The sequence below is a fragment of the Nyctibius grandis genome, chromosome 8 (genome assembly GCF_013368605.1).
Source record: "Nyctibius grandis isolate bNycGra1 chromosome 8, bNycGra1.pri, whole genome shotgun sequence".
Classification (NCBI taxonomy): Eukaryota; Metazoa; Chordata; class Aves; order Nyctibiiformes; family Nyctibiidae; genus Nyctibius; species Nyctibius grandis.
In genome coordinates, this window is record NC_090665.1 from 40,238,678 (window position 1) to 40,266,577 (window position 27,900).

At 53.1% G+C, this 27,900-nt stretch overlaps 1 protein-coding gene across 3 annotated transcripts; it reads right to left on the reverse strand.

Moving 5' to 3' along the window:
• Positions 1-493: 493 nt before the first annotated feature.
• On the reverse strand, positions 494-27,900 carry MOB3C (MOB kinase activator 3C). 3 transcript variants are annotated; one of them, XM_068406462.1, is made up of 5 exons: positions 27,495-27,617; positions 26,838-27,001; positions 18,811-19,310; positions 8,771-8,973; positions 494-1,907 (listed from the first exon to the last, which is right to left on the reverse strand). In XM_068406462.1, exons 3-5 carry the CDS (start codon positions 19,229-19,231, stop codon positions 1,878-1,880), a joined length of 654 nt encoding a protein of 217 aa, XP_068262563.1. In that variant the 5' UTR covers positions 19,232-19,310; positions 26,838-27,001; positions 27,495-27,617; the 3' UTR covers positions 494-1,877. The 3 variants fall into 3 exon arrangements, with proteins under 3 accessions (XP_068262563.1, XP_068262562.1, XP_068262561.1); XM_068406461.1 differs by lacking the exon at positions 494-1,907 and adding an exon at positions 27,840-27,900 and having other exon boundaries at positions 8,714-8,973; positions 27,495-27,555; XM_068406460.1 differs by lacking the exon at positions 494-1,907 and having other exon boundaries at positions 8,714-8,973.

The window sequence follows — 27,900 nt, forward strand, 5'->3', positions numbered from 1 at the left end:
GCAAGAAGAGGCTGTAAGATGGATCCCAGGAACCATTTGGAAACACCTTTGGAAAAAGTAGTGTGTGAAACTCGCCACCATGCATCACTGGGAATACCTTCAGGTGGGATGCTGGTGAACAGTCTGCAAGGGGAGGATGCAGACCAGCAACATTAGCCTATGTCAAGACGCTTTCTGAGATGCAAGCTGATGTCTCAACGTGGCATTGAGATCCACCAGTGCTGCAACTCGCAGGGGAAATCCACTCTTTAAGTTACCCTGAGTGCTTTTTCATGATGCCTGTCTTACTATGGATGAATCAGGGAAGAATGAAGTACACTAGGCTTATTAATGTTTCCTTAATTAGTAACAGAATAAAAATGTTTGGACTTTTACTGATTATTTTTACACAGAAAATACTGGAATTATGTATCAGGTGTTTTTGTGGCCATTTTGCTCTGTTTTATTTCCATGTAAAAATATACATCTGGTACACAGGATTAAAAAAAATAGACTTTCACAACAAAATAAGTGATTTGAGCACTAAAAATTCACTTTTGCATTTTAATGTTGGCCTAAGTATTTACATTTTCTAGCCACATTCCCCCCCTACCCCAAAAATGGGCAAACCCCAGATTATAAATATCAGCTGTGTCTGGTATACAAAACTTTCCTAGAAAAAGGGCAGGAAACATAAACATAACAATGCTGTGGCTCAGGCAATTTGATTTTAACTCCTCAAAAACAGTAAAAAAGAAAAAAGACTTCAACTCTTGTCAAAAGAAAAATGGCACAGGGAGCACAACACTGGTTATCAGTCATTGCAAGCAGAAGCAGAAGAAATTTTGAGATGTGATACCTTTCAGGGGGATAATGACACAGACCAGGTAGCAATAGTGTGCTTCCAAAAGGTCAAAAAGGTTTAAGAAGGACTGATCTTGCCTTTTTGGAAGAACAGGGTAGATTAGATGTCTCTTAAAGTCCTTCTCCACCTGATTTACTGTACTGTAGTGTTGGATAACAGAAAACCAACAATTTCTACAGCCGGCGTCTGCTGATCTTGAGCCAAGACAACATGTCAGGGAATGCTGACATGTTGGAAATATTGTCTTCTGGCAACGGTTTCTTTCCACCACTTTCTGAGACTTTCTCAGGTAGACTGTCCTGATCACACTGAAAGGTGGCCTAGTTACCTCCTCTGTCATGGGGCCACCTTGCCGTTACTCCAAGCAGTGTTGGATGCATCATGAAGTCTCCTCTGCCAAGCATGAAAAATCCCTTGGTGAAGAAAATGGCCCCCTTTGGTAAAACATGAATTAGGGCAGGAGGAGAGACATTGATAGCTCATGGTTAAAAACGGTACGTCAGCAACTAACTACATGAAGGCAGTTGGGATCAAAAGTCACCAACTTTGCAGAGCTGATCTCAGATGTTATCACAAACCCACCGCACGTAGGAAAGGTAACAGGCATGACTCGGTAGCCAAGGTCACACCTGCTCACAGGGCAGGAATCACTAATAAAACATTTGGAGATCAGTGCAGCTGGGGACAAAACAAGAGGAAAGGTAGCTGAAGGGATGTTACCAGACATGGGATTGAGTCTTAGAAACCAGAGTGTGCAAAAGTCAACCAAACTTGCCTCGTTCTCCAGTAAGTCAGTGGCTTTCTAAGACAGGAGCCATACAACAGAGACTGGGATCTATTAAAAAAAACATCTGTCCAGAGAAGTTTGGCAAGCTTAGGATTCAGCCCTAGCCTGAAGAGGCTCTTCTGCAGTGTTCATAGTTTGGTGAGTTGAAATGCCCAGAGCGAGTCCTTGGGAAGAGGTCTCACACCACAGGGTGTCTTGTCCCATCAGACTCCGAATGAGCTGGCTGTGTTCACCTGCCAAAATGCTTCAGTGGCAAATTCGTTCTGTCATTTCTTTCTGTGTTGAAGGGGGAGAGAAAAAAAGAAACAGTAAGTGCAAAAGACAGGTTTTAGTAGAGTGACGTGTCAGGCACTTTGGTAGGTGTCCAAAAACAACCCAAGGAAGCAACCGTGGGAGTCTCGGGGAGCGTTTCTCTATTTATTTCCCATGCCAGCCCTCCTAGGAACTGCTCTGCCTCAGCAGCTCCTTCCTGGCATCCTCCTCGGTCTCGGTGGCACTAGGTTATTTTTGCCGTGCCCTAGCTGTGCGAGTAGCCCAAGGAAAGAGCATTGGCTGAGATGTTGAAAGGTGCAGGTCCTGCTCCTGACTCAGCCGCCGAGCAGCCAGACAAGGTGGTGCCGCTCTAAAGAGCCTCCATTTGCAGCTGCCCAGGGAAGTGGGACACGGAGCTGCTCCTGGGAGCTGCTGTCTCTCTCTCTGGGAGGTGACAACAACTCACCCAAAAAACCTGTGGTTTTAGCAAGGAATCCCACGGTCACACCGCAACGCAAATGAGTGCTAATAACAGAGGGCCACAGGAAATCTCCTGTGAGAATGAGCTCTCTTTAGGCTAACAGACGGTTTTCTTTAGCCAGGATGGCATCATGCCAGCCGCATTAGGAAGGTGCCCAGCTTTCAGCTGGTGGAAGATGGTATTTGTCCTTGCCTTAAGGAGCTCAACTAATAGCTTGCAAATCATGTACATTGCTGCAGTGAGGAAAGTCTGTGATTCTGGCTCATCAGGTTCATGGCTTATGAGTCTGCGTGTGTGCACAGTCTCGCTCACACACACCAGAGAAAGGTTTGCACGTTAAAACGTACTTCCAAAATAGACTGGAAGTAGGACTGGTCTGTGGAGAAGGAAGGATGCAGCTCTGAAAAAAGGAGAACTAGGAAAGTACCATGACCCTTGAGTAACCCTATAAAAGGCCCTTTAGTGATACAACCAAGGAGGACAGAAGCCGCAGTCTCAGCTCTTCAGTGCTGAGCGCTTTGTTTTTAAAATCCATCAGGGGAGAGTGGCAAAGAGAGGGCTTCTCTGTAGGAGTGACATGCAAAAGCACTTGAGCACAGAACCCTGCCATCACATGAAAAGCTATTGCTCTGCCACAAAATCACGTTGCAAACAGGAAGTGTTTGCAAACATCTCGGAAGGAGAAAGAAAAGGGAGGTGAAAAGACTGTGAACATCGTCTTGCAACAGCATCCAGGCCACACCACTAGCACAACACCACGCACAAAAGCAGCCTTGAACGGGATGGGCTGGGGTGGCCAGTGGACTGCCAAGCCACCTGCGAGCTGCTCAGGCTGGCCCCAAATGTCCAAAGCATTCATCACGCTCTGGAAATCCCCACAGCTCTGCTTTGGTACGTAACCAGCTGGACCTCTGCCAGTACTGCTGACCAGCGCCATGACCTGCCCTTGTCAGGGAAACAAGTGCACGGTTTCTCTCTGCCCCCACATTTCTTGATTCATTAAGAGAGTGAATCACTGCCTGTCGCTAGTTCTGCTTGTACGAAGGATCTCTGTCATTCTTGGCTCCCAAGATTTGCTGCTAAGAAATCACTTCCCAAAGAAGTTTGACAAAAGGGAAACTGAGGCAGCAAAACCTCCTTCATCCCACAATCCCTGTCATTTTTCTAAGATGTATGGGGCTAACAGGACATTTTCTGGCTAGGTAGGTGCTGTTTTTTCTTTTCTCTTACTCCTAATTCTCAAAACTGGGGCTCCTCTGTAGAAAGTCCACATCTGGGAAGCTCCAGCTGTATAACAGCACTCAGACCTACTGTCCTGCTCCAGATGTGCTGCCTCCACGTGCATGGTGGCCTTCCATAGTCACATGCAGGGAAGAGGCACCCCTGCAGGCAGGAGTCTCCTCCCTCATGGGATTCATGTGGGCTAACTGGCCATCTAAATGCAAGGTTAGGATAGTTGTCTGGGCTCATGAGGCAGTAAAGAGAGACTGAACCTCTCAAGGACAGTTCATCTCGCCTCTACTGAGAGATCATCACCTTTCCACAAACCTTGAGAACTTGCAAAAACTAAACCCTGCAGTCTTAGATGAAAATGAGGGCAGATGCAATGCACTGTCCTTGTTTTTAAGTGTCAAACCAGCTGATGAATCCTTCAGGACTTAAAAACACCTAAGAGCAGGGCAAGAGCTGTGGTGCAGCCCGGTGAGAAGGGGAATGAGCAAAGCAAGTCACTGGTGCTCTGCCCTGGGCTGGGGAGAGTAATTGGCCACAGGGAAGTGGACTGAGGTCAAGTGGAAAGTGCTGCAGAGGCGGGATGTTACTATTTGTCCGTCCTCACAACTGCTGCTGAAGCAAAGCCAGAACAGCACGAACGCTGGGCTCCCCACACGCTCCACAGCACAATGAACCAGAGCCACACCACATCCCAGGGGCTCACTGGAAAGCCCCTGGGATGACTATGAAGAAACTTCCTATTATTGCTTTCCCTGCTTGCAGCAGAGAGAAATGCTGTTGGAAGCTACTGGATCAACCCATGCAGACTTTGGGACTGATGGCAGTGCCAAGCTGCAGCCTCCCTGGGGTAACAGCATGGCCAGAAGGACCACTTCCAGTTTTTGAAAGTTGTTCATCACCTGCAGCAACTTGACCTTCCCTCCTCAACTCAGCATTGCATCCTGGACACAGGCATCCTCTGGTTGCAGGACACTCTCGTACACACCTACAGCAAGTCATTGCCTTGTGGAAGGAGGTCTCCCATGTGGTTGGGTCTGCTGTAGGGTTGGATGCCAGGCAATGGGCACACCAAGAAATGAGACACAGGTAAACCAGAGGTAAATGTGTCTCATTTCCTTGTAGTTTAACCCTGATTGCATCACACAGAAAAATCTGTTCATCTTAGATTCATCCAGACCCATAAATCATCTCATGTTGCATGTGAGTCACTAGCATTGAAAGCCTATTTAGCAAAGTCAGCCTCTGCTTTGGCTATCAGGTGCTAATTATTTACATCAGCAAGCATCAGTCAAAGGAGATGACACCATTATGTGCTGTATATCATTGCTGAAGAAGTGTATCACGAGGAACGGTGGTGAGGAAGACTAACAGAGGACACAGTGATGCTAAGCTGCCATTTTGTGGAGCTGAGGGCCATTGTAATAATATAGGTCACAACCAAACTATACAAAGTAATTAATCAGAGAATCACAGAATCACAGAATCAGTCAGGTTGGAAGGGACCTCTGGGATCATTGAGTCCAACCATTGCCCTGACACCACCCTGTCAACTAGACCGTGGCACTAAGTGCCATGGCCAGCCTTTTCTTAAACACATCCAGAGATGGTGACTCCACCACCTCCCTGGGCAGTCCATTCCAATGTCTAATGACCCTTTCTGAGAAGAAATGCTCCCTAATGTCCAACCTGAACCTCCCCTGGTGAAGCTTGAGGCTACGTCTTCTCCCAGGCAACTAGCGATAAGACAAGAGGACAAATATGCCAAGTGGAAAGGAAAGGGTGAGAAGGGGTGACTGTTCCTGCCACCTCCAAGAGAAGAGCGATTGGGGCAGCAAATAGAGACTGAAGGTGGAGATGCGAAACAGGCGGCACAGGTCACACAAGGGCTCCCCACAGGACTCCCCACTGCATGAGGCCCCGGGTGCTCGGAGGTTTGCACATGGCCGATAAACAAGTGGACAAAGTCATGGAAGAAAAATCCATGGAAGTCTGTTAGATACAAAAGCTCCGATGTCCCTGTGCTGCCAGTGGCCAGATGCTAGAGGACCTTAACTGGTCCTGAAACTGGTTTTTGAACGGGCTCGGCTCACCCAGCATGAAGAGCAGGACGGGCAACGCTTGATTTCAGGCGGCGGCATAAATCAGCCCAAGGCTGGTGTAGGGCTCTGCCAGACGTTCCCCTGGGGAAGCGGAGGCAGCTGCAGGGGATGTTTCTTCAAGCCCGAGTTTGCAGCTCAGGGCCCAAGTACAAATCCACGGGCACGGTCAGCTTCAAATAAAGGGATCGGGGACACCCAAGGGACACGCAGGGCCCTCCGGCAGCGCAGGAGAGGAGCCAGCTGGACTCTGTGATGTCTTAGCTCAGCGCTGCCAGCTTTGCTGGAGCTGGTCTGCCCAAGCAGGGGGCATAAAGCGGCTTGGGGATGCTTGGGAGGATGCGCGGCTCCCTCTGAGGAGGGACCTGAGCGAGATGGGGTGTGTGCAGAGGGTCGGGAGGTGGTGGGGCTCGAGGGAAGGAGCCCCAAGAGACAAAAAGCACGCGGAAAAGTCCTCAGCAGCCAAACTCCCCAGCCCAGAGATGCTGCAAAGCACCTCACTGGGTGCCGCGGCTGGAAAAGAGCCTGTGAGGAAAAGCCGGGGAGCACAAACTCATTTCTCCTCCTTCCCCTGCGGTGAAAGGTCCCGCTCCACGGCAGGGTGCTGCACCCCACGTGGAGGAGGACACTCGTGGGGGCTTGTCACAGCATCCTTGGTTGGGAATGGGGGGCTGGGGGTGAGCAAGAGGGGGCTCAGTGGGATCAGCCTCTCCAGGTGGTTGCTGCGGTGGGGGGGGGGCGGGGGGTGGCTCTGCTTCTTTGCCCATCATCCTGTTGTAAAGGGGCTGCTGGGAAGGTGGCGAGTGGTTTTGGGGCGAGCGCCCCAACACCGCTCGCCCGGGTCCCAGGTGCCACGCTGAGACGCAGCAGAGGGCGCCCTGCTCGACCCTTGCGAGCGGCGGCGCGGCGAGGGGCGGGAGGGGACTGGCCCCTTTCCAAAGCCCCGAGCAAACCCCATTGCCTCCCGAAACAGGGACCCTAGCTGGGCCTCAGCCCCTGCTCCGCGGAGGGCGAGGTGGTTTGCAGCCTGCAGCTCTGCATCCTTCCAGCCCTGCAGCCCTGCGTCCCTGCCCCACCGAGTGGGAGGTGGTCTGCAGCCTGCATCCCTGCATCCCTGCATCCTTGTTTCCCTGCATCCTCGTTTCCCTGCATCCTTACATCCTTGCATCCCTGTTCCGTGGAGGGCAAGGTGGTTTGCAGCCTGCATCCCTGCATCCCTGCTCTGTGGAAGGCAAAGTGGTTTGCAGCCTGCATCCCTGCATCCTTGCTTCCCTACATCCTTGTTTCCCTCCATCCTTGCTTCCCTGCATCCCTGCAATCCCTGCTCTGCAGAGGGCAAGGTGGTTTGCAGCCTGCATCCCTGCATCCTTGCATCCCTGCCCCACAGAGGGTGAGGTGGTTCGAGAGTGGATCATCCTGAGTGCCATTACACGGCACATGCAGGACAATGTGATTCTGTGATTCTATGTCCTCTTGTCCTATCGCTAGTTGCCTGGGAGAAGAGGCCGACTCCCACTCCATTACAACCTCCCTTCAGGTAGTTGTAGACTGCAATAAGGTCACCTCTGAGCCTCCTCTTCTCCAGGCTAAACAACCCCAGCTCCCTCAGCCGTTCCTTGGAGGTCAGACCCTCCAGACCCTTCACCAGCTTGGTCGCCCTCCTCTGGACTCGCTCCAACACCTCAACATCTTTCTTGAAGTGCGGGGCCCAGAACTGGACACAGTATTCAAGGTGCGGCCTCACCAGTGCCGAGTACAGAGGGACGATCACTTCCCTAGACCGGCTGGCTACACTATTCCTAATAGAGGCCAGGATGCCATTGGCCTTCTTGGCCACCTGGGCACACTGCTGGCTCATGTTTAGCCGGCTGTCGATCAGCACCCCCAGGTCTCTTTCCGCCGGGCTGCTTTCTAACCACTCTTCCCCCAGCCTGTAGCGCTGCATGGGGTTGGTGTGGCCGAAGTGTAAGACCCATGTTGATGCTGTTGTCATTCAGGTCTCCCCTATTAGATCATCATCCCTCCATCCCCCCAAATCACAATCAGAGCAGGCAGGCAGTGAATTGAGACAAATGAAAGCAAAGAAGGAGTAAAAGCGCTTAGCACTCAGGGACAGGGGCCTCCCTGATACTCCTAAGCAGGCAGCTCATGCTGGGACTTTTCTCAGCTCTTTTCTCTCTCTGGGATCAGATCCTCGTGGTCTTCCCTGGCTCTCTGCTGCTGCATACGGCCTTTTCTGCAGCCCAGCCTTTATCACAGCATGCAAACTACTGGGTTCCCTATTAACTCTTCTCCCCATTGCAACATGTCCTCCCTAGGTCAGACCACACTCAGCCTTGCCTGTGACACACTTGCTTCTCTTGCAAAATTAACTATGTGCATTTTGTACTTTATGTGCCCGAGCTGTCTGACCTCTGCTTCCCACCAGTCCTGCTGTTTTCATGGACTCTCACTCTCTGCCTGGCTAACTGCTTCCCAGGGGAGGCTGCAGAGAAACTTGGAGCTCCAGCGAGGCCTCTCCAGCTTGGCCTCTATAGCTGTTGTCTCAAGCTGCGTGTCCTACTGCAAGGGCTTGCCTTCCTGCAGCCTCATTGTAATTCACACTAGGATCTCAAGCAGAGACCTTAGTCCCCTAATAAGAAAACTCAAGACTGTGGAGAGGAGACGGGCTCAAATCTGACTCCTGAAGGCCATACAGACAGAACTGGCTGGCAACACTTTGATGTGCAAATTGCATTAGAGCTACCAAGGCAGTATAGAAGGACACTATGCTACGGTGGTCCTGAGGATACTGAAGAGCAACTCATAGACATGGCAGCAGGGTCAAAGTTTAAGGAGAGGTTTCTCAAAGGGTAAAGGTTTTCCTTAGTGTTCCTGGGAAGCTCTCGCTCAAAGCACTAAGGCTGATGGTTACAGGATAGAAAACATGGGTGTGCTTCTGAGGTAGGGTGGCTGAAAGAGTCCAGAGAGGATGACTGCACTGCTCAGAGTCCAGCCCCCATCTGAATTTACCAGTGCTGCGTTCAGCCCACACCACTCTCACCCCCTCCGCCTCCCCATCCCTGGGGCATCCTTACCAAAGGCTCCAGCTCCCGATGGTCAACGAGGCTGAACTCCCTGATGAAGTAGTAAAAGTGCTTGTAGCAGGTGTTGACGTGAGCCTCAGCACCCATGTTGATGATGCTGTCAAAGTGGTGGATGTAGACATGGACAAAGACACGGAAGAGGCGGGTGAGGATCTTAGTGCAAACTTGCTGGAACTGCTTGGGGAAGGGAACACCTGCAAAGCAGAAGCAAGTGGGAAGCCATTTGACCATTTCAAAAAAAAAAACAGCTAGCGTTTAAATGTCCCTGCTGTGTTTAACAGGCAACCATGGGTGATGAAGAAAGACTCCCTTGGCTAATGTCAAGAGTGACAGCTACACCGGGGTGAGGTGTCACCTGGCTCTCCCCACATACTTCCTCATTGCACAGCCAGCAATTTCATGCAGGCGTAGTCTGAAGATTTGGGGAGCTTCCCTAGGAGAGACAATTTTTCATCCAGTGGAGGAGGCCACATCTCTCCACTTTTGGCTCTATCCGGAGCAATCTGCCCTCTTCTCCTGCCTTTCCCCTGCAAGCCTGTGCAGGCACAGCATAAGTCAATTTGTATTTACCCAGGTCCATGAACAAAACTAAACCTCCTCCCAGCAGGAAAGAAACCTTCCCTGATCCTCTGAATCAAAAACATGGTTCATAATGGTTTTCTTCCTCCACACACCCTCAAACATAACTTCTGATGCATCAACAGAAACAGGTGGGGTTTATACCTTTTTTCTTGATCCTTGTTTCAAACAAATGTCTCATTAAAACAGGAAGAAAACTGCCCATCTGAATGATGCTTAGGTTGTAATTGCATTGCACCTGTATGACGCTCCCTCCTGAGATGCCCTCACAGGTTGTTCAAGAACGGGACCCACCACACATTGCTCTATACTTTTAGCCTTGTCCCACACAAGGACACAATTTCATACCCTACATTTCCATCCTACGCTGCTGTCACAGTGAAAATCTCAGAGGTGTGGTACCATCAGTGTCAGCAAGCTTGGGGTAAATGTCTAAAGGAAACATGGCTTTGAAAGACGGAACGTATTTTTTGAGAGGTGGAAAATGAAACAACTGGAGTTTGTTTTCCTGAAGCTTCTTCCACTCCCCTGAGCAATTCAGTGCAAATTTGCAAAGAACAAAATAAAAACCTCCCTTCCCACAGCTGTACCAGCCTCCTCCCTTAGCTTCTTACTAATGCAGCACATAACCTCTTAAAAATCTTTCCAAATAATCTCTGCTCAACCATGGCCAGCTCACACATTTTATGCAGTGGAAAGCATCAGCAAATCATTTAGCTAAAAAAATTAAAAATGGTAATTTTGTCTTTGAGCCTTCCTCATCAGCCTCACTAGGAAATTAAACTCTTTTTCCCAAAGTCTCCTGGCAGTTTTGTTTCCCAGCAGCAGTGCCATGCCCCTCTCCTCCGTGGGTGGCAAACGCAAAGGTTTGTCCCTCCAACATCATGTATTGAGGCTGTGTTTTGGCCAGGGTTCGGCAGGTGCTGGGTTCAGGATTGCAGCACTCGTAACAGAAAATGATCTTTGGTCTAAGGCAGCATCACCCTCGGCCCAACCCAGTCTCACCTGGCTTCGTGCACAGCGTGGGTGCGATGGGCAGGGCAGAAGCGCGTGTGCTCGTGCCACGGGTGGATGTCCCAGCCACCACTTGGAGAAGGACACGCATCTCGGCTCAGCATCACATGAACACAGAGAGGTGGTTTTGAGACTGATTCACAGCTGCTGCTCTGCATAACCACGAGCACACTGCAGCCCCAGGGCTGCTCCCGCAGCAGGGACCTCAGCACGATTTGTTTCACTGCCATCTCTAACAGATCCCATTAGGACCTTCTGGGAAAGGTGTTCACATCTGGCAAAGTACAACCAGGCTCTCCCCATGCCAGCATCTTAGAGATGGTACTGGAGATCTGCTTCTGCCCTGCACCCTTGACTGCGGAGCTCTCCTTGCCTGCCAGTCTGATAAGGGCAGGGATCAGAGAGAGATCTCCAGGCTTCCCTGCAGTCAGGAGGGACACGGTGCTTTATCCACAGCTTCATTTGAGCTTTTTGCACTGAGTGAGAATTTGCTGAGCAAATAAAAGCCGTAATCACCCAGCTGGGGACTCAGACATGCCGTTAGGCTGGCCCCTGCAGACCAGCTTTGAAGAACCAGTCAAGAAACAATTTTTTTAATAAAGAAAAATTCATCACAGTAAGTAATTTCCAACGAGCTCACACTGTCGGGCCCCAACTGGCAAATACACATTCTTCTGAACAGCCTGGCTCCCTGGGACCAGAGGCGAGCAGTCACTGCTGGGAACGCAGCAAGGTGCCAGCAGGCAGACAGCAACGCAGTTGTTGTCTCCACTTTGTCACCCGTCCCACTTGCCTAGTGCCTCCTCCGGTCAAAGCAGGCAGCGAGGAAGAAATCAGACCTGACCAGCCACCGGGAGTTTATTGCCAAACTGTGAAGAGTGATAGCGAAGGAAAGCAGCAAACCTCAACCCAGTCCTGAGCTGAGAAAGAAAGATCAGACAGTAAACAGCAGATCAAAAGGATCTCAGACTCCTAGGGCTGATAGCATCTATGGTCCAGATACTGCTGTTAGGTGAGTGACCTCCTGAGCTGGCAGATGGTGACAAGTGGCTTTCCACCACTTTTGTCCTGAAGTTAGCCAGGAACCATCTTGTCCTATAAATCAGTTACCAGCAAGTCTTCATGGACTTGCTGGCAGCTGAGAGACTTAGTGGAGAGACATCTCCAGCTTGGGTTCTCCAAAAGCAGTTCTTGCATCAGGGAACAGGGATTTAGCATGAATCATAGAATTGTTTGGGTTGGAAAGGACCTTTAAAGGTCATCTAGTCCAAATCTCGTGACCGTCGGCAACTATGGGAGCTGCTGAGCTATCCTGTACCTAACAATGCCTGGAAAGATATAGTCAAGCTTCCAGGACCTACAAGTACCCTTCTGGGCTACTCCACCACTGTGCTTTCACATGAACCCAGCAGCAGCATCAGCTCCTGGGAGGTGAAGCCAGGCTGCTCTTCTTTGTGTCCATCACAAGGTGTCAGTGTGTGGCCATCCCCTCCAGACATGGCCAAGCTGTGGTGATCGCTGACAGTCACCAATGGACTTCTACAGGTCACGCCTCGCCCTACCATGTCATGACACCACCACCCACTATGGTCCTTTGGGTCCAGGGATCGCTGCGGTCCCGCTCTGTCTCTTTCTCCCCCCGTCACCCCTCTCGCTCACACACAAGCCCGGGGAAGCACGAGCAGCCCCAGCAGCACAGGGCACAACCCTGGGCCATCGGGTCCTGCTTCTCCTCCCTGTGCTGCAGCCACATCTGCACCTCCTGTGCCAGGACCCTCAATACAGGCTATGGATGCTCGACTGGACCCTGCGTCTGGCACGGGGCCTGCACCAGTTGATCAAAGCACTTCCCTGCGGGAAGGAAGTGGGGTGGATGTCTGATAAGCAGGTTGCCTCCGCCAGCAGCAGTCGTGCCTCGCTGCTGATCTCTGGTGACTTGGAAAGCAACCCACGGCAGCCCCAGCAGGCACTAGCCACACCAGGGAGGAACTGGAGCGATTCGCCATCCCCTTGCCCAGAGCTGAAAGGAAAGGATTCTCCAATAAAGGCTGCATCTGACCAACCCAGGGAGAGCAGCAGAAAGATCTGGCTTAAATACAGCTTGCCCTGGGTCACGGCTGCTGGCGCAGCGGATGTCCAGCAGACAACGCATGTGACATCCTCTCCAGCACACAAGGGGACACAGCGAGAGCAGGCTGTGCCTCCTTGCTGCAGCCAGGCGCGCATTGCAGCCAGCACATCCCAGCAAGGGGAGAGCCCTGGGACAGTGACCTCGGCGCCGGCCACGCACCTATCCTGCCCTTGCAGATGTCTAGCTTTAAACCGAGCAGCCAGGCCCCTGTATATTCACATCTGAGCTGTCCTGGCTGCTAGGACGGGTCACTGCAACAGCACACAGGGAGCAACGGGGCCCATTCCCCAAGTGTGCAGGGCAGCAGGCTGCTCCTGCCGTGACTCCCACCTCCCTGCCAGGCTGGGCAGCGTCATAGCCGGTGGCAGAGAGACCCCATTAGTGGCCAATGCACTGATAAGCAGCACTTGGGAACGGGGCAGTTGTGGCCCATGCCTGGGGGACTTTGTCCATCTCTGAGTTGGTGCATGGTGGCATGAACCAGCAGGAGTAGAAGCTTGGTGAGACAAAGGGATGAGGCTGGTGGGACTGACTCTGCATGGCTGAGATGACCCATTAGCAGGAGTGTGGCAGGCCAGGGAAAAGTCAGGATGAAGTCCCAGGTTTTGACAAACCACCCTAGCAGTCTGATGTCTCTTGGGTTTGCTTCACCCTCGCCAGCCCTACACACACACGGCAACCCAGCAACACCATCCCAGCATATCCACTGATGCTGGTCCCAGCTGCCCCAAGGGACAGCAGAACACCACAAAACCCATCTGGGTTGATTAAAAGGCATTGAAATTACCTTTAGGTTTAAATCACTGGTGCTCACCATCCAGGAACCTTGGAGGAAGCAGCAGCAAACCCAGAATCTAGCCCCTCTCTGACTCTCCTTGCATGATCAGTGATGAGGAGGGGACCACAGGATGCAATGTGAGCTTGCTCAGATGCTGGGAAAAACATTTATACACAAGGGCAGCTCTTTTTCTCCACAGATGATCACAGGCATGCGCTACCCAGACACTGCACATAGACCAGACAGCTGGCGGCTGGGAGCATCGCCTGTCCCAGGGCCAGTGGAGCAGAGCAGCCATCCACAGCGGCAGAAAAGGGAGAACTTTACCCATGCCCCGAGCCAGGACAAAAGCTGTGAGTACAGCAGGTACAATTTCACTCCCTGCAACGCAGCCAGAGCGCTGGCGAGCGGCGTGACTCACAGCCCTGAAATGAATTAGCACCTTCAGTTTATCTTGGATGTTTTGCCTGAAAACCCCAAGGTGTGATTTAACGCTCTGAGAAATCTGTTTTCCCCACTCTGTGCTGATTGCTTCAAAACATAAGGAAACCAGATGGGACCATGTGTAAAAGGAAATGAAAATGAGAGTTAGCAAAGTGCCTGTGCTTACGGTAAGGGACTGCGAATGGTTCTTGGATCTTTCCTGCCATCTCCCGTCCCTAACCCTCGCGCTCCAGCCAATTTGATTTTTTCATGATGAATCAGTACTGGGAAGCTATTTTGCTTCTTGGCAATTGTATTTTTTTTCCTCTGCAAAAGCAGTAATTCAATGAACTACGTGATGAATTATAGTTGTTGCTATTATTTCTCAATTCCATTTTGGCCACCGTGGTGTTCGGTGATTCAGTTTTTCCTAAATATAAGTCTTTAAATCCCCATTTAAAACTAAAGGCATGATGGCAGCTGCAAGCTGGTGTGGTGTTAATTTTGGAAGCAAATGAGGAGCAAAAAAGACAAATCATGTAAAAAATAGCCAGCTGAGAGACAGCAATAATTAGCTGAATTCTGAACATTTTTCTCCTGTTGTTATGGGGAGAAAGGATCGGATAATTTTGCACCAAGTTTTCTCTGCTTTTTTATAATTGTTTTGGGACCACACTTGAATGGCAGAGCTTGAGTTTTGAACAGCTTTCCAAGAACTGTTCCAAAATCTCCTGTGACTGATGCTCTCTGGAGCCACGGGCATGTTTGGCAGAGAGCACGGAGTGTTTCCGGCACTGGGTCTGGTCCAAACCCTGTGTCCTCGCTGATCTAATAACAGAGGTTTCAGCAGCCACGATGGTGCTAATGTAGGACACCTGGCCTTGTGCAGCCCGCAGCCTGGTGCTGGGCTGACCAGTGCAGATGCAGCCCATTGCCACCAACCCTGCAAACCCCATCCACCCAACCCTCCTCCCCAGCATGTTACCGCCCAGCAGCAGCTCCCTAAATCCAGACACCACGAACGATTACCAGGAGGAGCAGCTATTTTCCAGGTGGTAATTTGTTCATGTGGCCACTCACTGAAGTAATCTACTGATATAGTTTTACCAGCTGGTAAAAATACACCTGTAGAATCATTTATTCTTCTCCCTGCATGGGAACAATGCTTATTCTCCATTTAAATGTATTTTTCAGGACAGCTACATTGGTTGGAAGAGTGGAAACAGAGCGCTAGCACATGCAAACTGATACGGGTCGTCTGGGAAAGCTGCTGCTGCTGTAGATTTACAGCGATCAGGTTGGCAGAGCTCACCCCATGCAGGGATTTGTCTCGTCTTGACCGGCAGACAAACAGGTTTCTGCTTCAGAGGAAGGATTATACAGCAAAGCCTTTAATTGGGACCGAGCCCTGCAGGTGGATTTCCCTTGGGATGGGGAAGATGCAGTATCTCCCCTGACCCTTGCTGTGGTACGCAGAGGGCTTGGCAGCCCCCCCGGCCCCATTAAACCACCACAGGGATTTTCTACTGGTGCACGCGTGCCATCCGAGGGCTGCGGTCCTGCTCGTTAACGCTGCCAGGTCACAAGCTGTCTGATGGTGTCAGGCTCCCATGCTGCCATTTGGGATGTCGGCTGCCCCTCCGACCTCGCTGCAGAGCCGTCACAAGCTCCACATCACGCAGTTCAGCTAAACCGAAGGGGTTTGTCACCCAGGTCGCTCTGCTGCCCTCCCACCTCTACAGCTCTGACATGTGCTGAAGGACCAGATGCTTTAGTGATGCAAATCAGCCCAGCTCTGCTCTGGTCACTGGAGTTGTGCCCATATACTCCAGCCAAGGTCTTCCCTGTGATGCCAAAGGACCCTGTGAGCCCACAAGCCAGTGAACCATCTCTGCTTATTTCCAGCTGAGCCTCTCACCCGTGGGTGAAGGATTTCCCCACTCTGACCCGTGAAATACCTCCCCTTTAACTGTCAGGACAGCCATGAGTGAGTGAGCCCTTCTGAATCATGCGCTGCTTCAGGCTTTGTAGCTTTTGGATGGAAAGGGATGCTGAGGTTAGCCTCAGGCAGCGTGAGCAAGTTTGAGGAACACTTGCAGTTTCTAAAAAAAGAAAAAAAAAAGAACTCTGTTTTGTCTGCGGTCTGGTGGCCTTAGCCAGGGAAATCTGTTTGCTGGGACAGTTTTAGTGCACATGGGAAAGAGGGGCCAGGAGGGAAAGCTGAGATGCACGCAGCTCCTGAAATGCCTGCTGAGATGGTGGTCAGCCGTGCCAGTGGACCTCTCCAGTGCGAGCAGGAATGGAACAAACCTTCATGCTAAAACCCCTCTCTACTACTAATATTGAAGAGCCTCACACCTCAAGCCCAAAGCATGAAATTTATTTTTCCCTTCATCACCTTGTCAGACTTCTCCCCCTCCTTAAAACAGCTCACATCTCCATCTCCCCTGTGTCCTCTCAGTCCCTTATTCCCCTTGTCCTGCGTCTTTTCACAAGGGGCCAGCTCTTTAGGAGGGAGGCTGAGCATCTCCCTTTGCTCGCCCTGGACGCTGTCCTCAAGCCCCTTGTCCCTCCCCACTGCGTGTCCCCCAGCCTCCCCCCGTCATCCAGCACGGCAACGAGGAGCAGCCCATCAGGAATGGGCAGATGTGACATTTCCCTTCGGCCAAACACCTCCATCTTCTGAAATGCCAGAGCTGCCGAGCAATTACCCGGCACGCAAGGCAGGCCAGTGAAAGGCAGTTTATTGGGGACATGCTGACAACAAAGTGCCACCGGCTCCCTCCTCCCTTTGCCAACAACAACAGCCTTTCATGTGTTTTAAAGTGCAATCTCAGGCTAAATGTGTGGGGCCAGAAGCACCGAGACACACCAGCAAGGGGACTGATGTCACTCAGGGACATTAGGGTCATGTGTCCCCCCCTCCCCCCCAGAAAGGGGCTTGGAAGAGGGACCCTGGGAATGGCTTTGGAAAAGAAAAAAAAATGGGTTTGCCCCACGACCGCCTGCAGCCAGCCTGGATCTCATCCAGAACTATCCCCACGCTGAAACAAAAGGAGGAGTGGAAACCAGAGGCACCAGCCGTCCCACCCCACATCGGGATGTGTTACACCTCGGAGGGAGAAGTGCCAGAGAAAGGGTGAAAACCAGCAGGGCCATGGCTGTACATGGCTTTTGCACCTCTGAGGGAGACGTGGGAGAGCAGAGAGTGCTGTGATGCTGCCGTCTCTCTGCTTTCTGCAGTGTTAAGACTCCCCAGAGCAGCTTTCAAGCAGCATCACATCCCAAATCCTACCCGAGAGGCATAAAATTGGACCAGGACACTCTCCTATCTGGCCGGAGGGAAAATGGAGTAAATCCATGTCTGCGCCCCTGCTTTTAACAGCACGCAGAGCTGCTCCTTGGGAACAAGACACCTTGGAAAATGGAAGATCTAGCCTCTACACTGTGGCTGCCATTTCACCCCTTGGCAGCAGCGAGCCTGTGCCCAGCTGCAGCCAGAATCAACAGGGACTTTTTTGTCCCCAGCAGAGCTGGGGCTGCCAGCATGGAGCATCCTGCACTGCCACCCAACCTTCCTCCTCCATCCGCAGGGACGCGTGGAGCCCACTGAGCCCGCGAGGGAGGGAGGCCTCCATGGCGCAGCGAATGCCCCTGGTGAATCCCAAGGGCTGACTCCCCCACGCGCCCGAAGGCAGCCTGTCTGCCTCTCCTCCCGCACGGGGATCCAGCACTGCGCCACCCAGACCGCCAGCGAGAGGAAGAAGGCAGCTATTGCCTGCTGGTCTTGGCTTCAGGTGGTGTAGGGAGAGAAGAAGAAACCCCCGGAAAGGGAGTTGTACCACCCTAGCCCCCGGCGTAGCCAGTGCAGACAGGTCAGACCGGGGTCTGGGGGATCACCTCCTCCCAGAAGGCTGAAATTAAAGGTTTGGCACAACCAGCCTGCAGGCACTGCCTCCCTCTTGCTTGCAGAGAGCCGTGACCCCTCTGAGGGCCAGAGACTTTCCAAAAAAGACACACAACTGATGCTACAGCACAGCCAAACAGGGCTACAACAGTTAGTGGCAGCCAGTAATCCCACACAGACCATTTTCTTCAATGTTTCCCAGTGTATTAATGAAAATCCTGAGCCTAAACTGCACTGATTTCATTCAGCTCTGTCAGCTGTGCTGCTTGGGAAAACAAAACAGGTCAAGCAGACTTGCAAAGCCAGGTGTTTTCCCCCCAGAGCTCCTTAAATCTTTTATATTAAAGCAGCTTTGCATTTCATCTGAAAAGCAACCACTCCAAGGTGCAACCTGAGGCTCTGGCAGCCCCACCACCCAACGCATCAGCTCCAACCCTTGAACTCATCTCCCCAAACTACAAGAAAGCAGCTAAGTAGCAGGGCTAATATCAGCCCCAGCAGCTGCCAAGCACTGCAGGTCAGCAGCAGAGCAGTTAGTTTGCAAGCTGTGTTGCCTTTGGCAGCTGCTGCGAGCTCTTGAGGCCAAACTTTTTGATGGGATGCATCACACACGCTGGGGGTTGGCAGCTGGAAAGGCCAGATCCTGGGTCAGGCATCTCTGCTTGAGCGATGCCTCAGCTAATAGTAAGATGCGATGTATAATCAGGGCTGAGATGAATAAGCAGAGACGGAAAGGAGCTAAGTGAAGCAGCAAGGTGGGATGGGGGTTAGACCTTGGGAGCATGAAGCTAACTGGAAAACCAGAAAGAAATGGAGTTGGCTTATCAAGAGAAGAGCACGCTGCAGGGATGTGATGACCACCTCTAACTAGCCCTGTGGCTCAGCTCCTTGAGGAAGGGCAAGGGAGCTGATGACCTACCAGCCCTCATCTCTCACAGTCACAGAATATGTGGAAAAAGTTCAAGCACAGAAAAGAACAACATTGTTTTCCACATCCCCTCGGAGCCGGATGAGGAATCTCAAGCTCAACTTGCAGCAAAGGGGTGTGCGACAGACACTGAGGAACACCTGTAACAAGAAAGGCTGCGATCCTTGGGATCACAAAGTTCAGCGATACCAACCCTGAGGTGCACCAACAGCTTGGGAACCTGCACCGGTTACAACCCCAGCCCTTCCGCGAAGAACCAGAGCACACTCACCTATCCTGGTGGGGAAGATGTCCTCGTTGTTAATGAGCATCTCGATCCAGTCCATCAGCATACACATGTACTGAGGGGCCGACAGCTTGGTCGGCTTCTTGTATTTGCTATCGTCCTGCCACCTGTACTCATACTTGAGCCCGCCCGACATGATGGGGCAACTCTTCTCCGTGCAGTACTCTGACATGGTGCCATAGATGAGGTTGATGCGGTTGAAGAAGTCCACCACATGCACAGCGATCCAGTCGTTGATGCTCTCACCAGGAGGCAGCTGCACCACCGCTTTCAGGTCCAGCCCGGACTTGAGGGAGGCCTGGGCTTTCTTGTACAGCTCGAAGCGCTGGGTGCCGGGCTCAAACTTCTTTCGGGGACGAAAAGTTTTGTCTTTGTTGAAGACTTGCTTGAGACACAACGCCATCATTGGCAGGGCCGGCCACGGTGAGGGCAGAGGCTGGGCACAATGTGAAACCCAAGGCTGGGGTCTTCAGGGGTGGGGGTTTCTGGGAAGAGAAGGAGAAATTTCGGTCACCCATGAAGGCAGCTGCACACATGGGCACGCTTGCAGAGACAAATTCGCACCAGGATGCTGGCTGGCCCCGCTGCTGCGGCAGCACGTGAGGACTGAGATTTAGGGTGAGCTTCTGGCCCTTCTACACTCACCAAGGTCACCTGGCGCAGCTGCTGCCACCTGACACAGCAGCTCCTGGCACCAGAGAGGGCAGGTGTTGCCACACGTGCCCCACTCAGAGCTCGATGGCAGAGCCCTTCCTCCCTCCTGAGCATGCCAGGAGCTCATCGGGCTCCAGCCAGCCTCTTACCTCTGGAGCTTTTATCAATAACTGCTGCAATAAAGTGAGAGTCACGGTATCGATGGAGCTCACCAGCCCAGACAGTCCCAACCTGGTGGGACTTTCCTCTTCCAGCAAAGGGGAAGTGTCTCTTTCCCAGGGATTTCTCAATACAAATAACCCCTGACCCTGGTGTGGCGGCTGGCGAGCAATGCCCTGGGGACTTCGCTGCGACCGCAGCGGGCTGCTGGTTCACACAGCCCCAGCGCCGAGATCAATGGGAAAAGGGGGGATTATTTTTGTTATTTTGCCCCGTGTGTTTGTTCAAAAGAACAAAACCCGCATCCGAAGGAGGGAAGCGGTGGCCCAGCACAGCAAGGCGAGGTGCCAGGATGCTGCTGGCCCTCCAGGCGCGCACACAATGCACACAGGAGCAGTTGGGGTGGCAAGCGATGCTTCGGGTGACTCGGTCTGGAAGTCACGACTCGGCAAAGCGCTGAGCTCACTCCTTCCTGCCCGAGGTTAGCAGCAAGGACGAGGGCTGCGGTATTTCCCTTTTTTTCTTTTCCTCCCTGAAGCTCCAGTGGAAACCCCACCTGCCCCAGACTGTCCCGGACAGGCTGAAATACACTTTGTGCATTTAGTTACCTGTGCTCCTCACTGGTGGTGTTAATGTGAGATCAAGGCCCCCTTGTACTAAACAGTTTGCTGAGGCTTAGGGAAGAGAAAGTCCTCCAACAGCCTCTCCCTGACGGGAGGAGATGAAGAAAGAGTTAAAATAAAGGGAAGAAAAAGATTGATGGAAAGGGGAAGTGAGTTAGCCAAAGTCACGAGCAGGAGGGAATGGTGCCCAAGCGAGACCTGGATGCACATTCATCATTAAAAAGACAGCTTTCAGCCAAAAGCTTGCTATATAAACTCTGTTTTCTAAACTTAGTCCCAAGCCACAGGCTGATCCTATTTTGCTCAGCAGAGACCAGCTAAACATCTCACAAGGGAATCCCAGTGCTCCCCTCAAAGCCCACCCATGGGGGCATCACTGGGAGGCAGCAGGACCTCGTGATCACCCCAAACACTGGCAGGATCTGCCCTGTGGGGATTTCTGCACCACAGCCAGCATGTGGCTGCAAGGGGAAAACCCTGGTGTGGCTGCAAGGCAAACCCTGGCGTGGGTGCAAGCCCTGGCATGGGTGCTGTTAGTGCGCTAACCACAGCCTTTCCCGCAGGCTGGAGTGATGCTTTGCCACCATTACGTAGCTCACGGCATGGTGGTACCCAACCTCGCCACGTTCTGCTATACCCAGGTACAAGCAGACCCAAAACCGTGTGTTTTTAGGTGCTTTTTGCCTCACAGAGCAGGTCACAGCCATCATGCAATGTTTTGCAGATAGCCCGGTATTACAGTCAACCTGCATACCTTCCCTATTCATGTAACTGGGTGGGATTTTAACGGCTCCAGCCCTGTTATCCTCATTTGTTGCTGAAGGGCAATGACTGGGAGATATTTCTTGGATGCTTTTTCCTCCCCTGCCCCAAGCAGCCAGCTCTGGCCATGTCAAAGGTCTTGTTCCCCACTTCAAAAAAAAGAGCATGAGCTCTCCAAAATGCCAGCCGATGGAGGGAGCCGGCATCATGTCATGACTCCTACCTGTCCTGAGGGGAAGGGTCTCCAGTATGGCAGCGCCGAGGGAGCCCAGCAAAGGCCAGGGGATTCTGGGCGCAGTGAGGCTGTAGAGAGAAGCCCTTATCTGGGGCTTCCCACCCAGCTGTCACGTATTCAAGGCACATCCTGTTGACACCACCTCTAAAAAAAGGCTTCTTGGGGAGTTTGTTAATGCATAACAGTTTCTAAAATACATACATATACATACATATCTATTTTATATAACTACTGCAATGGGGATCCTAATCTAGTAAGGTCAGAAGTGCCGGGCTTCCCTTTGGGATGAGGCATCCAGCAGGGTCTGCCCACACGGAGGTAGACGTGATGGGGCTGGGCAGTGCTCAGCCCCGCAGCCAGCGTGGGAGGGAGGGGGCCAGCAGCACCTCTGGTGCTTTTGCCCCCCCCCAAATCCCTTGTCACTAACTGGCTGTGCCACCAAGGCAGGACATGGGGCTACCACCACCGAACCAGGACACAGGGCTCTCCCTGCCTTGCTGCTGTCCATACTCTCCTACATGGATTGTTTTTCCTCTCTCTCTCTCTCCTATCACCAGCCAGTGGCAGAGGGCTCTGGCTGAAACACAAAGGCCGTTAAAATAAGCAAAAATAAACAATCGAGCCCCTAACAAGAAGTCAAGATTTCCCCATCTGACACGTGGCAACTTCCCAGGACAGGGATGATGCAGCAGCACCCAGTAATCCGTCCTGCAGCTCCCTCATCCCCGTCCCCAGCCAGTCCACAACCCCTGACAAAGCTGCCCCTTTGCCCAGCACCCAAATAAAGCCCAGTGACTGCCCCTGGATGGGCATCGCACGGCACCACTCTGAGCCTGTGCCCTCGCTCTCTTTGCCAGGACGATGGAGGATGAACAGCTTGGTTATCCCTGTGTTAGACCGGACTGATGCCACCAGGTGACACAGTCCCTCCGGGTTAACATCAGTGCAGACGGGGACTGGGATCTAACCTAGGGGGTTTCCCTGGGAATTCAGCAAGGCCAGTCATGCCAACAGACATTTCTCCGTGTCGTCATTTCTGCTGGCCTTGGCTCCATTCGCTCTGCTCCAGGAGCTATTGCTGTTTGCAGGCTCTTCCATGCAGAGACTGGGTTGTTCTGGGGCAATGAGAATCGTAGAATCATAGAATTGTTTTGGTTGGAAAAGACCTTTAAGATCATCAAGTCCAGCCATTAACCCAGCACTACCAAGGCCACCACTAAACCACATCCCTAAGCACCACATCTACACGTCTTTTAAATACCTCCAGGGATGGTGACTCCACCAGTTCCCCGGGCAGCCTGTTCCACTGCTTGACAAACATTTTGGTGAAGAAATATTTCTTAATATCCAATCTAAACCTTCCCTGGCACAACTTGAGGCCATTTCCTCTGGCAGATGATATCCCATCAAATGTGTCACTTGCAGGGGCCATCAGCAGTGAAACCAGTTCTGGATGGCTACGGGGATGTTCCCTTGTTCCTGTGCCTCACACTGCAAGTCCGCTGCAAATATTGAGCTGCTCCCTGGGAAATAAACTCTGCATCTCATCTCCTGAAGCCAGACCTGCAACTCATCCCACAACTGCATCTCTGCATCATCCACAAGTGGATCTCTGTGTTACCCTGCAAGCTGCTCTCACTCGTCAGGCAGGTGGAAATGTGCTTCATGCTTCAGTACCATCCCAATAACACACTGGTTCAAAAAAAAAAAAAAAAAAAAAGAGAGCAACAAACCTGTTAAACATCTGCGGGGTGTTTTCCTACCATGCATCTGTTAGAGATTCCCAGGAAGGAGGGAGCAAAACCAATCACTGCCCAAGTGCTCGGAGCAGACCTGTCCCCCAAGCCCGCTGGCTGCCAGCACAACACTGCAGCCTCTCTGCTCCCCAGGCAGCAGCGCACACCAGAGTCACACAAGAGGTTTTGCTTTCAGGATCCTCGCCAGCATCGCTACCAAATTACCAAGTCATTAAAAGGCCTTGTGAATCTTTACTGGAGAGAAATGTTCTCCAGAAATTAAATTTAACACAAAGCCAAAAATACATCCTGGGATTTACAACCTGAAGAAGCAGAGAGGCACCGGGCCAAAGAACAGATTTGTTCTCTGCCTCGCTCCAAAGCTTCCACTGCCCAGAGAGATTGATGTGCAGGGAAGGATGTGAGCAGCGTAGGCAGGGAGCTGCACAGAGGCCGGGACCGGGGCTTGAAATACCAGCTACAGCACTGAGGTGGGAGGTACCAGCCCAGAGCAAACAGGCTCTGCAAAGTCACCGATGCCTCAGTTTCCCCTCAGGCAGGGACCCAGCACCCGCCCCCGCTTTCTGGGAAGAAAAGCAAAGTCCTTTGGGAACGGACCCAGACACATCCTGAGTCTACCTGGTGGCAAAGGGCATCAGCAGCAAACGCAAGACCAGATTTTCCCGGTGTCCACCTTTATGCATCCGACTCGGCCGGTGCTCTTCCATCACTGGCCGAGTCTTTGGGACCGATCTGCGTAAAGAGATGGAAAATGGGACATCTTCCAAGGTCTAGCTGCGGCGTGGAGTCCAGCTGAGCCTGACGGTCAGGGCTGTTCTGTTCCTGGAAATCAGGCTGTGGTCTGTTGGGGCTTGGGGTGGGCCAGGGGACCCATCCAAGTCCAAATCGTTGCTCGCACTGCCCATTTTGGGCAATCCGAAGGGCGAGCTGCCATTCAACAAGCTTAGACAGCAGCTTCCTATGACATGACCGTGCACATCCCCTGCCAGCCCGTGCCGGCAGGGCCTGGACCAGCGCCGTGGCGGCAGCCTGCATGTCTCTGCCTTTGGTTCCCACATACAAAATCAAAGCTTCCCCGAGAGGAGCCTTGGCAAAGGCTGCAACCCTACTTCACCGTGCTGCAGTTCCCATCACAGGGTGGTGCCGGCACCCCAGGGGCTCACACAGCCCTTTCTGAAGCACCAGCAACCCCTCAAATCAAACCTTGTCTTGCTCCCGGGAGTGGATAGGGAGTGAAGCAGGTGGCTGTAGAGCCAGAGACTTTCCCTGCTGTCATCCCATGTCCCCGCCGAGGACAGTCGGAGGAGGATGAGCGAAGCTGCTGAGCAGAAAGAGGCCGTTGCTTCCCATGGGACATCCACGCCACAGCGTGCCCAAAATAGCCTCGGCTTTGCAGAGGGCTGGCTTCAAACCCAGCCGAGCGGCCGCAAAACCCTGTCCGTGGCTGCGAAGGCTGCTGGCTTCAGTCCTGCCCCTGCTTTTACTGGCAACAGCAGAAGCGAAACTCAGTCAGGTTTAGCAAGAACCAAATGAGCGCAGGGTTAAGCTCTGCAAGGGCAAGGCAGAGCCACTGCCAGGGACACAGCAGGCAGAGACACGTGAAAACTGATTTCCTAGATTGCTGGCAGATCCAGAGATGAAAGGAAACGAACTGGATGAGGGGGATGTAAGGTCAGGGTCAAACTAAGCCACTAATTTCAGATTTCAGGGCTGTTTTGTTTTTTTACTTAAGCTTTTTTTTTCTTTTTTTATCATTTGAAAACCACAGAGGAACACGGCAAGGCGAAGGCTTTGTTGTAAATTGAAAACAACTCTGAAAGGTCTGTTTATAAACTGGCAAAACAAAAGGGGAAAGCAGACAGAGCAGCGGGAGGGGGGCTTCCTCCCCCCGAGTCCTGCAGGCGCGAGGCAAGGTCACCAACAAAACCCTCCAGTTTTGACCCCACATAAGCTTTAGGCAGAAACCCAGCAGGAAGGATCAGTCAGACACTGCCAGTCTCCAGGGTGATGGGTGCCCGGGATGGTCCCACACTCCCTGCCTCAGTTTCCCCAATTTCAAAACTCGTCTCCCTCCCTGGGCTGCCTTTTTATATTAAAGGCTGCAAAAGCAAAGGCTTCAGGGGGAAAGTGCTTTGCGAGTGCCCCTGGGAAGCATTAACAATCATGGAGGGTAAGGAGGGGGGAAGGCTCCAACAGCGGCACCTCCCACGGCTCCGGTGCTGAGCGCATCCTCTCTGGATCCGGCCCGAACTCGTTACACACGCCCACAAGAATCTGGCTGGAAACCGCAGGCGGCTGCTCTAGCAGCACGCTCCAGCCCTCACCAGCGGTGCACAACGAGGGGTCCTACGCCACGGGCAATCCACAGGGAGATTCGGGCTCCCGCTGCTTTGGGAAGAGGCCATGGAGGGAGAGCGCGGATCCGTGCAGCTCCAGGCACCACAGAGCAAGGTGTAGGTTAGATACTACCAGCTCTGCACATCCCCCTTGAGCTTCCCTGGGGCGTCTTGCCTTCCGCTGCCCCAGTGTCTGCTTCTGCTTCCCTGCTTTGGGGGATTCCCTTCTCCCCACCGCAAGCAGCGTAAAAGTCCCGTCCTGGCCCATCCCCGGTGGAGGAGCAGGGCAGGCAGCAGCTCAGCCACCATCTGCCAGAGCTCTGACACAGCTGCCAGCTTCCAGATGGACAGTCTGACCAGAAACCAGCTGGCCCTGGGGCTCGACTGACTTTTCGCTGCTCTAGGAAGCATTACTGCCTGGCTGCTGACTCGACAGCCCTGTCTCTGAGCTTCTTTTTAAGCCCTAGAGAAGTCCTGCTCCAAAATTTGATCTTCAACCTGTCCTAGACAATCTTTGCAACTGGGACTTTTTCTTGGTGGACTTTAAAGTATATCAGAAGCACCCCAAAGGCCAAAGCTGCCTCTCCCAAGCATCCCTTGCACTGCAGCTACCTCAGCCCCGATCTAGCCAGGGGCTGTGGGCATACAGGGCTCCTAGAGAGGGGAATGTACCCCCTTTTCCAGCCTTTGCAATAGCCATGTCTGGTTTTAATCGTCCAAGGAAGGGGGGCTGCAGAAGGACGATGCTGGGGAGTACGGTCTCGGGGTGCTGGCCCCACTCCCTCTGTGCTTCCTGCTGGAGCCAAGCCCCAGCTGGGCTGTCCATGAGAAACGGGGTTATTGGCTGCAGATCCCAAATATAACCCAAACAATGGAAAATTCCAGGAAACGAGCCAAGACAAGATGCCGGGAGGGGGATCAAGGCCCATCACACAGGCTGGAGAAGCTGCAGAGAAGCCTGGAGCTCTCAGCAGCATCTCCCTGCTGCCAAACCCTCCTGTGCAAACCCCGCCGGTGCCATGGAGACCCACAAGAGGTGCGAGCATGCTCCGAGGCAGCCCCCGAGCTCCTATCTCTGGAGCAGCAGCAGGACGCAGCCCCCCACACCCCAGCTGGGGACAGCTGCCAGCGGGAAGCCACACTGGTGCTTCCCCCGGCTTGCCTGGTGCTTGGAAATCCCCAGCTCGTGCAAAACGGACCCAGCACGGCTTCCAGGAACGAGCCCGCACAAACCTTGGCTTCTCCCTGGCCAGCCCCGCTGTCCCCCAGCTCTGTCCCACTCGCCTTGCCTCCCTGCCGCGACACCAGCAAAGCAGCTGCTCCCTGGGGACCACAGCCTGGCCCAAAGGCACCGAAAAAGTTCTTCCCAAGTCGCCCAAGATGCCTCCAAGCAGAAAAGCAAAGCCCCATCTCTTCAGATGCCCCTAGAGCCAGCATGTTCAGTTCATTTTGGGGCCCAGTGGGGCTGGGGGCTTTTTGGGGGTACCTCATTCCTAGGGGCTGGGATCTTGCTGCTGCCACCAGTGACTTGCTGGGAGCCCTGCAAAGAGGTGTCCGATGGCCTCCGCGGCACCCGTCTGCTCTGGTTCAATCCCAAGGGTGATCACTCCGCCGTCAGAATCGTAATCCCAAACACGGGGAGCTCCAGGCCTGCGAGCTCAGGGAAGAAGACGAGAGGAGATAAGCCAGCTGCTGAAAAACCATCTCCACTGCTCGCTCTCACCCATTTCCCCCCCGCCCACAACTTTCCACCCTCCCTCCGACACCGGCAAAGCCGCTGCCGGGACTGTCCCACCCGGGACACGGGTGTCTGCCCACACCGCGTGCTGCCTTCCCCTGCCCGTCCCCCCTCCCCTGTGCACCGCCGGCCATCTGCACTAGTCCCTTGCCCTGCCGGCAGCAGCTCCCAGACCCTCCCGTGTCCCTGAAAGAGGCTCCTCGGTAGGGAGGGAGCTGAGACAAGACATGATGGAGGAAGGGGAAGAGCCTTCTGCAGGCATCTGTGCCCCGGCTGGGTGAAGGATCGCTCCTTCCCAGGCTGACCCCAACCAGGTCTTGCCCAGCCTGTGCCTCAAAGCACCCCCGGAGCATCCCTGGGGATCCAGAGGGGTGCAGCACTGGCTTTTCCACCCCCAGCACTCACCTCATCCCCCAGCACACCCAGCTTCCAGCCCCAAATCCCTCCGCTGCACTTTCAGCTCTTACTGGGGAAAAAAACAAACAAACAAAAAAATTAAGAAGAAACAAACGTCCAAGCCAGGATCCCTGTCGGGACTGTCGGTGGTTTGAGGATCGCAGAGGCAGGGAGAGCCACCGTGCTCCGGCGCTCGCCGGGGTTTCGTTGCAGAACCGCGGGGCCGAGGGTTTTTCTCCGGCCGGTGATGTCACATCCTGACCCCGCACAGCTCCAGCCGCCCCTGGAAAACCCTCGGGGAAGCCGCTGCCGGCCTCCAGCCCCCACGGCGGGCAGTCACCCCCACCCACGCACCGTTCCTGGATGCTGAGGTCCTTTTTGGCACGTGGTCCCACGCCGCTGGCTGGCTCCAAGC

Excerpts from the sequence above, each read along its gene's own strand:
- MOB3C (XM_068406461.1), bottom strand. The coding sequence starts at position 19,231 with ATGATGGCGTTGTGTCTCAAGCAAGTCTTCAACAAAGACAAAACTTTT. Across the intron at positions 8,974-18,810 it reads CATCTTCCCCACCAGGATAG|GTGTTCCCTTCCCCAAGCAG; the intron begins GTGAGTGTGCTC and ends TCTGCTTTGCAG.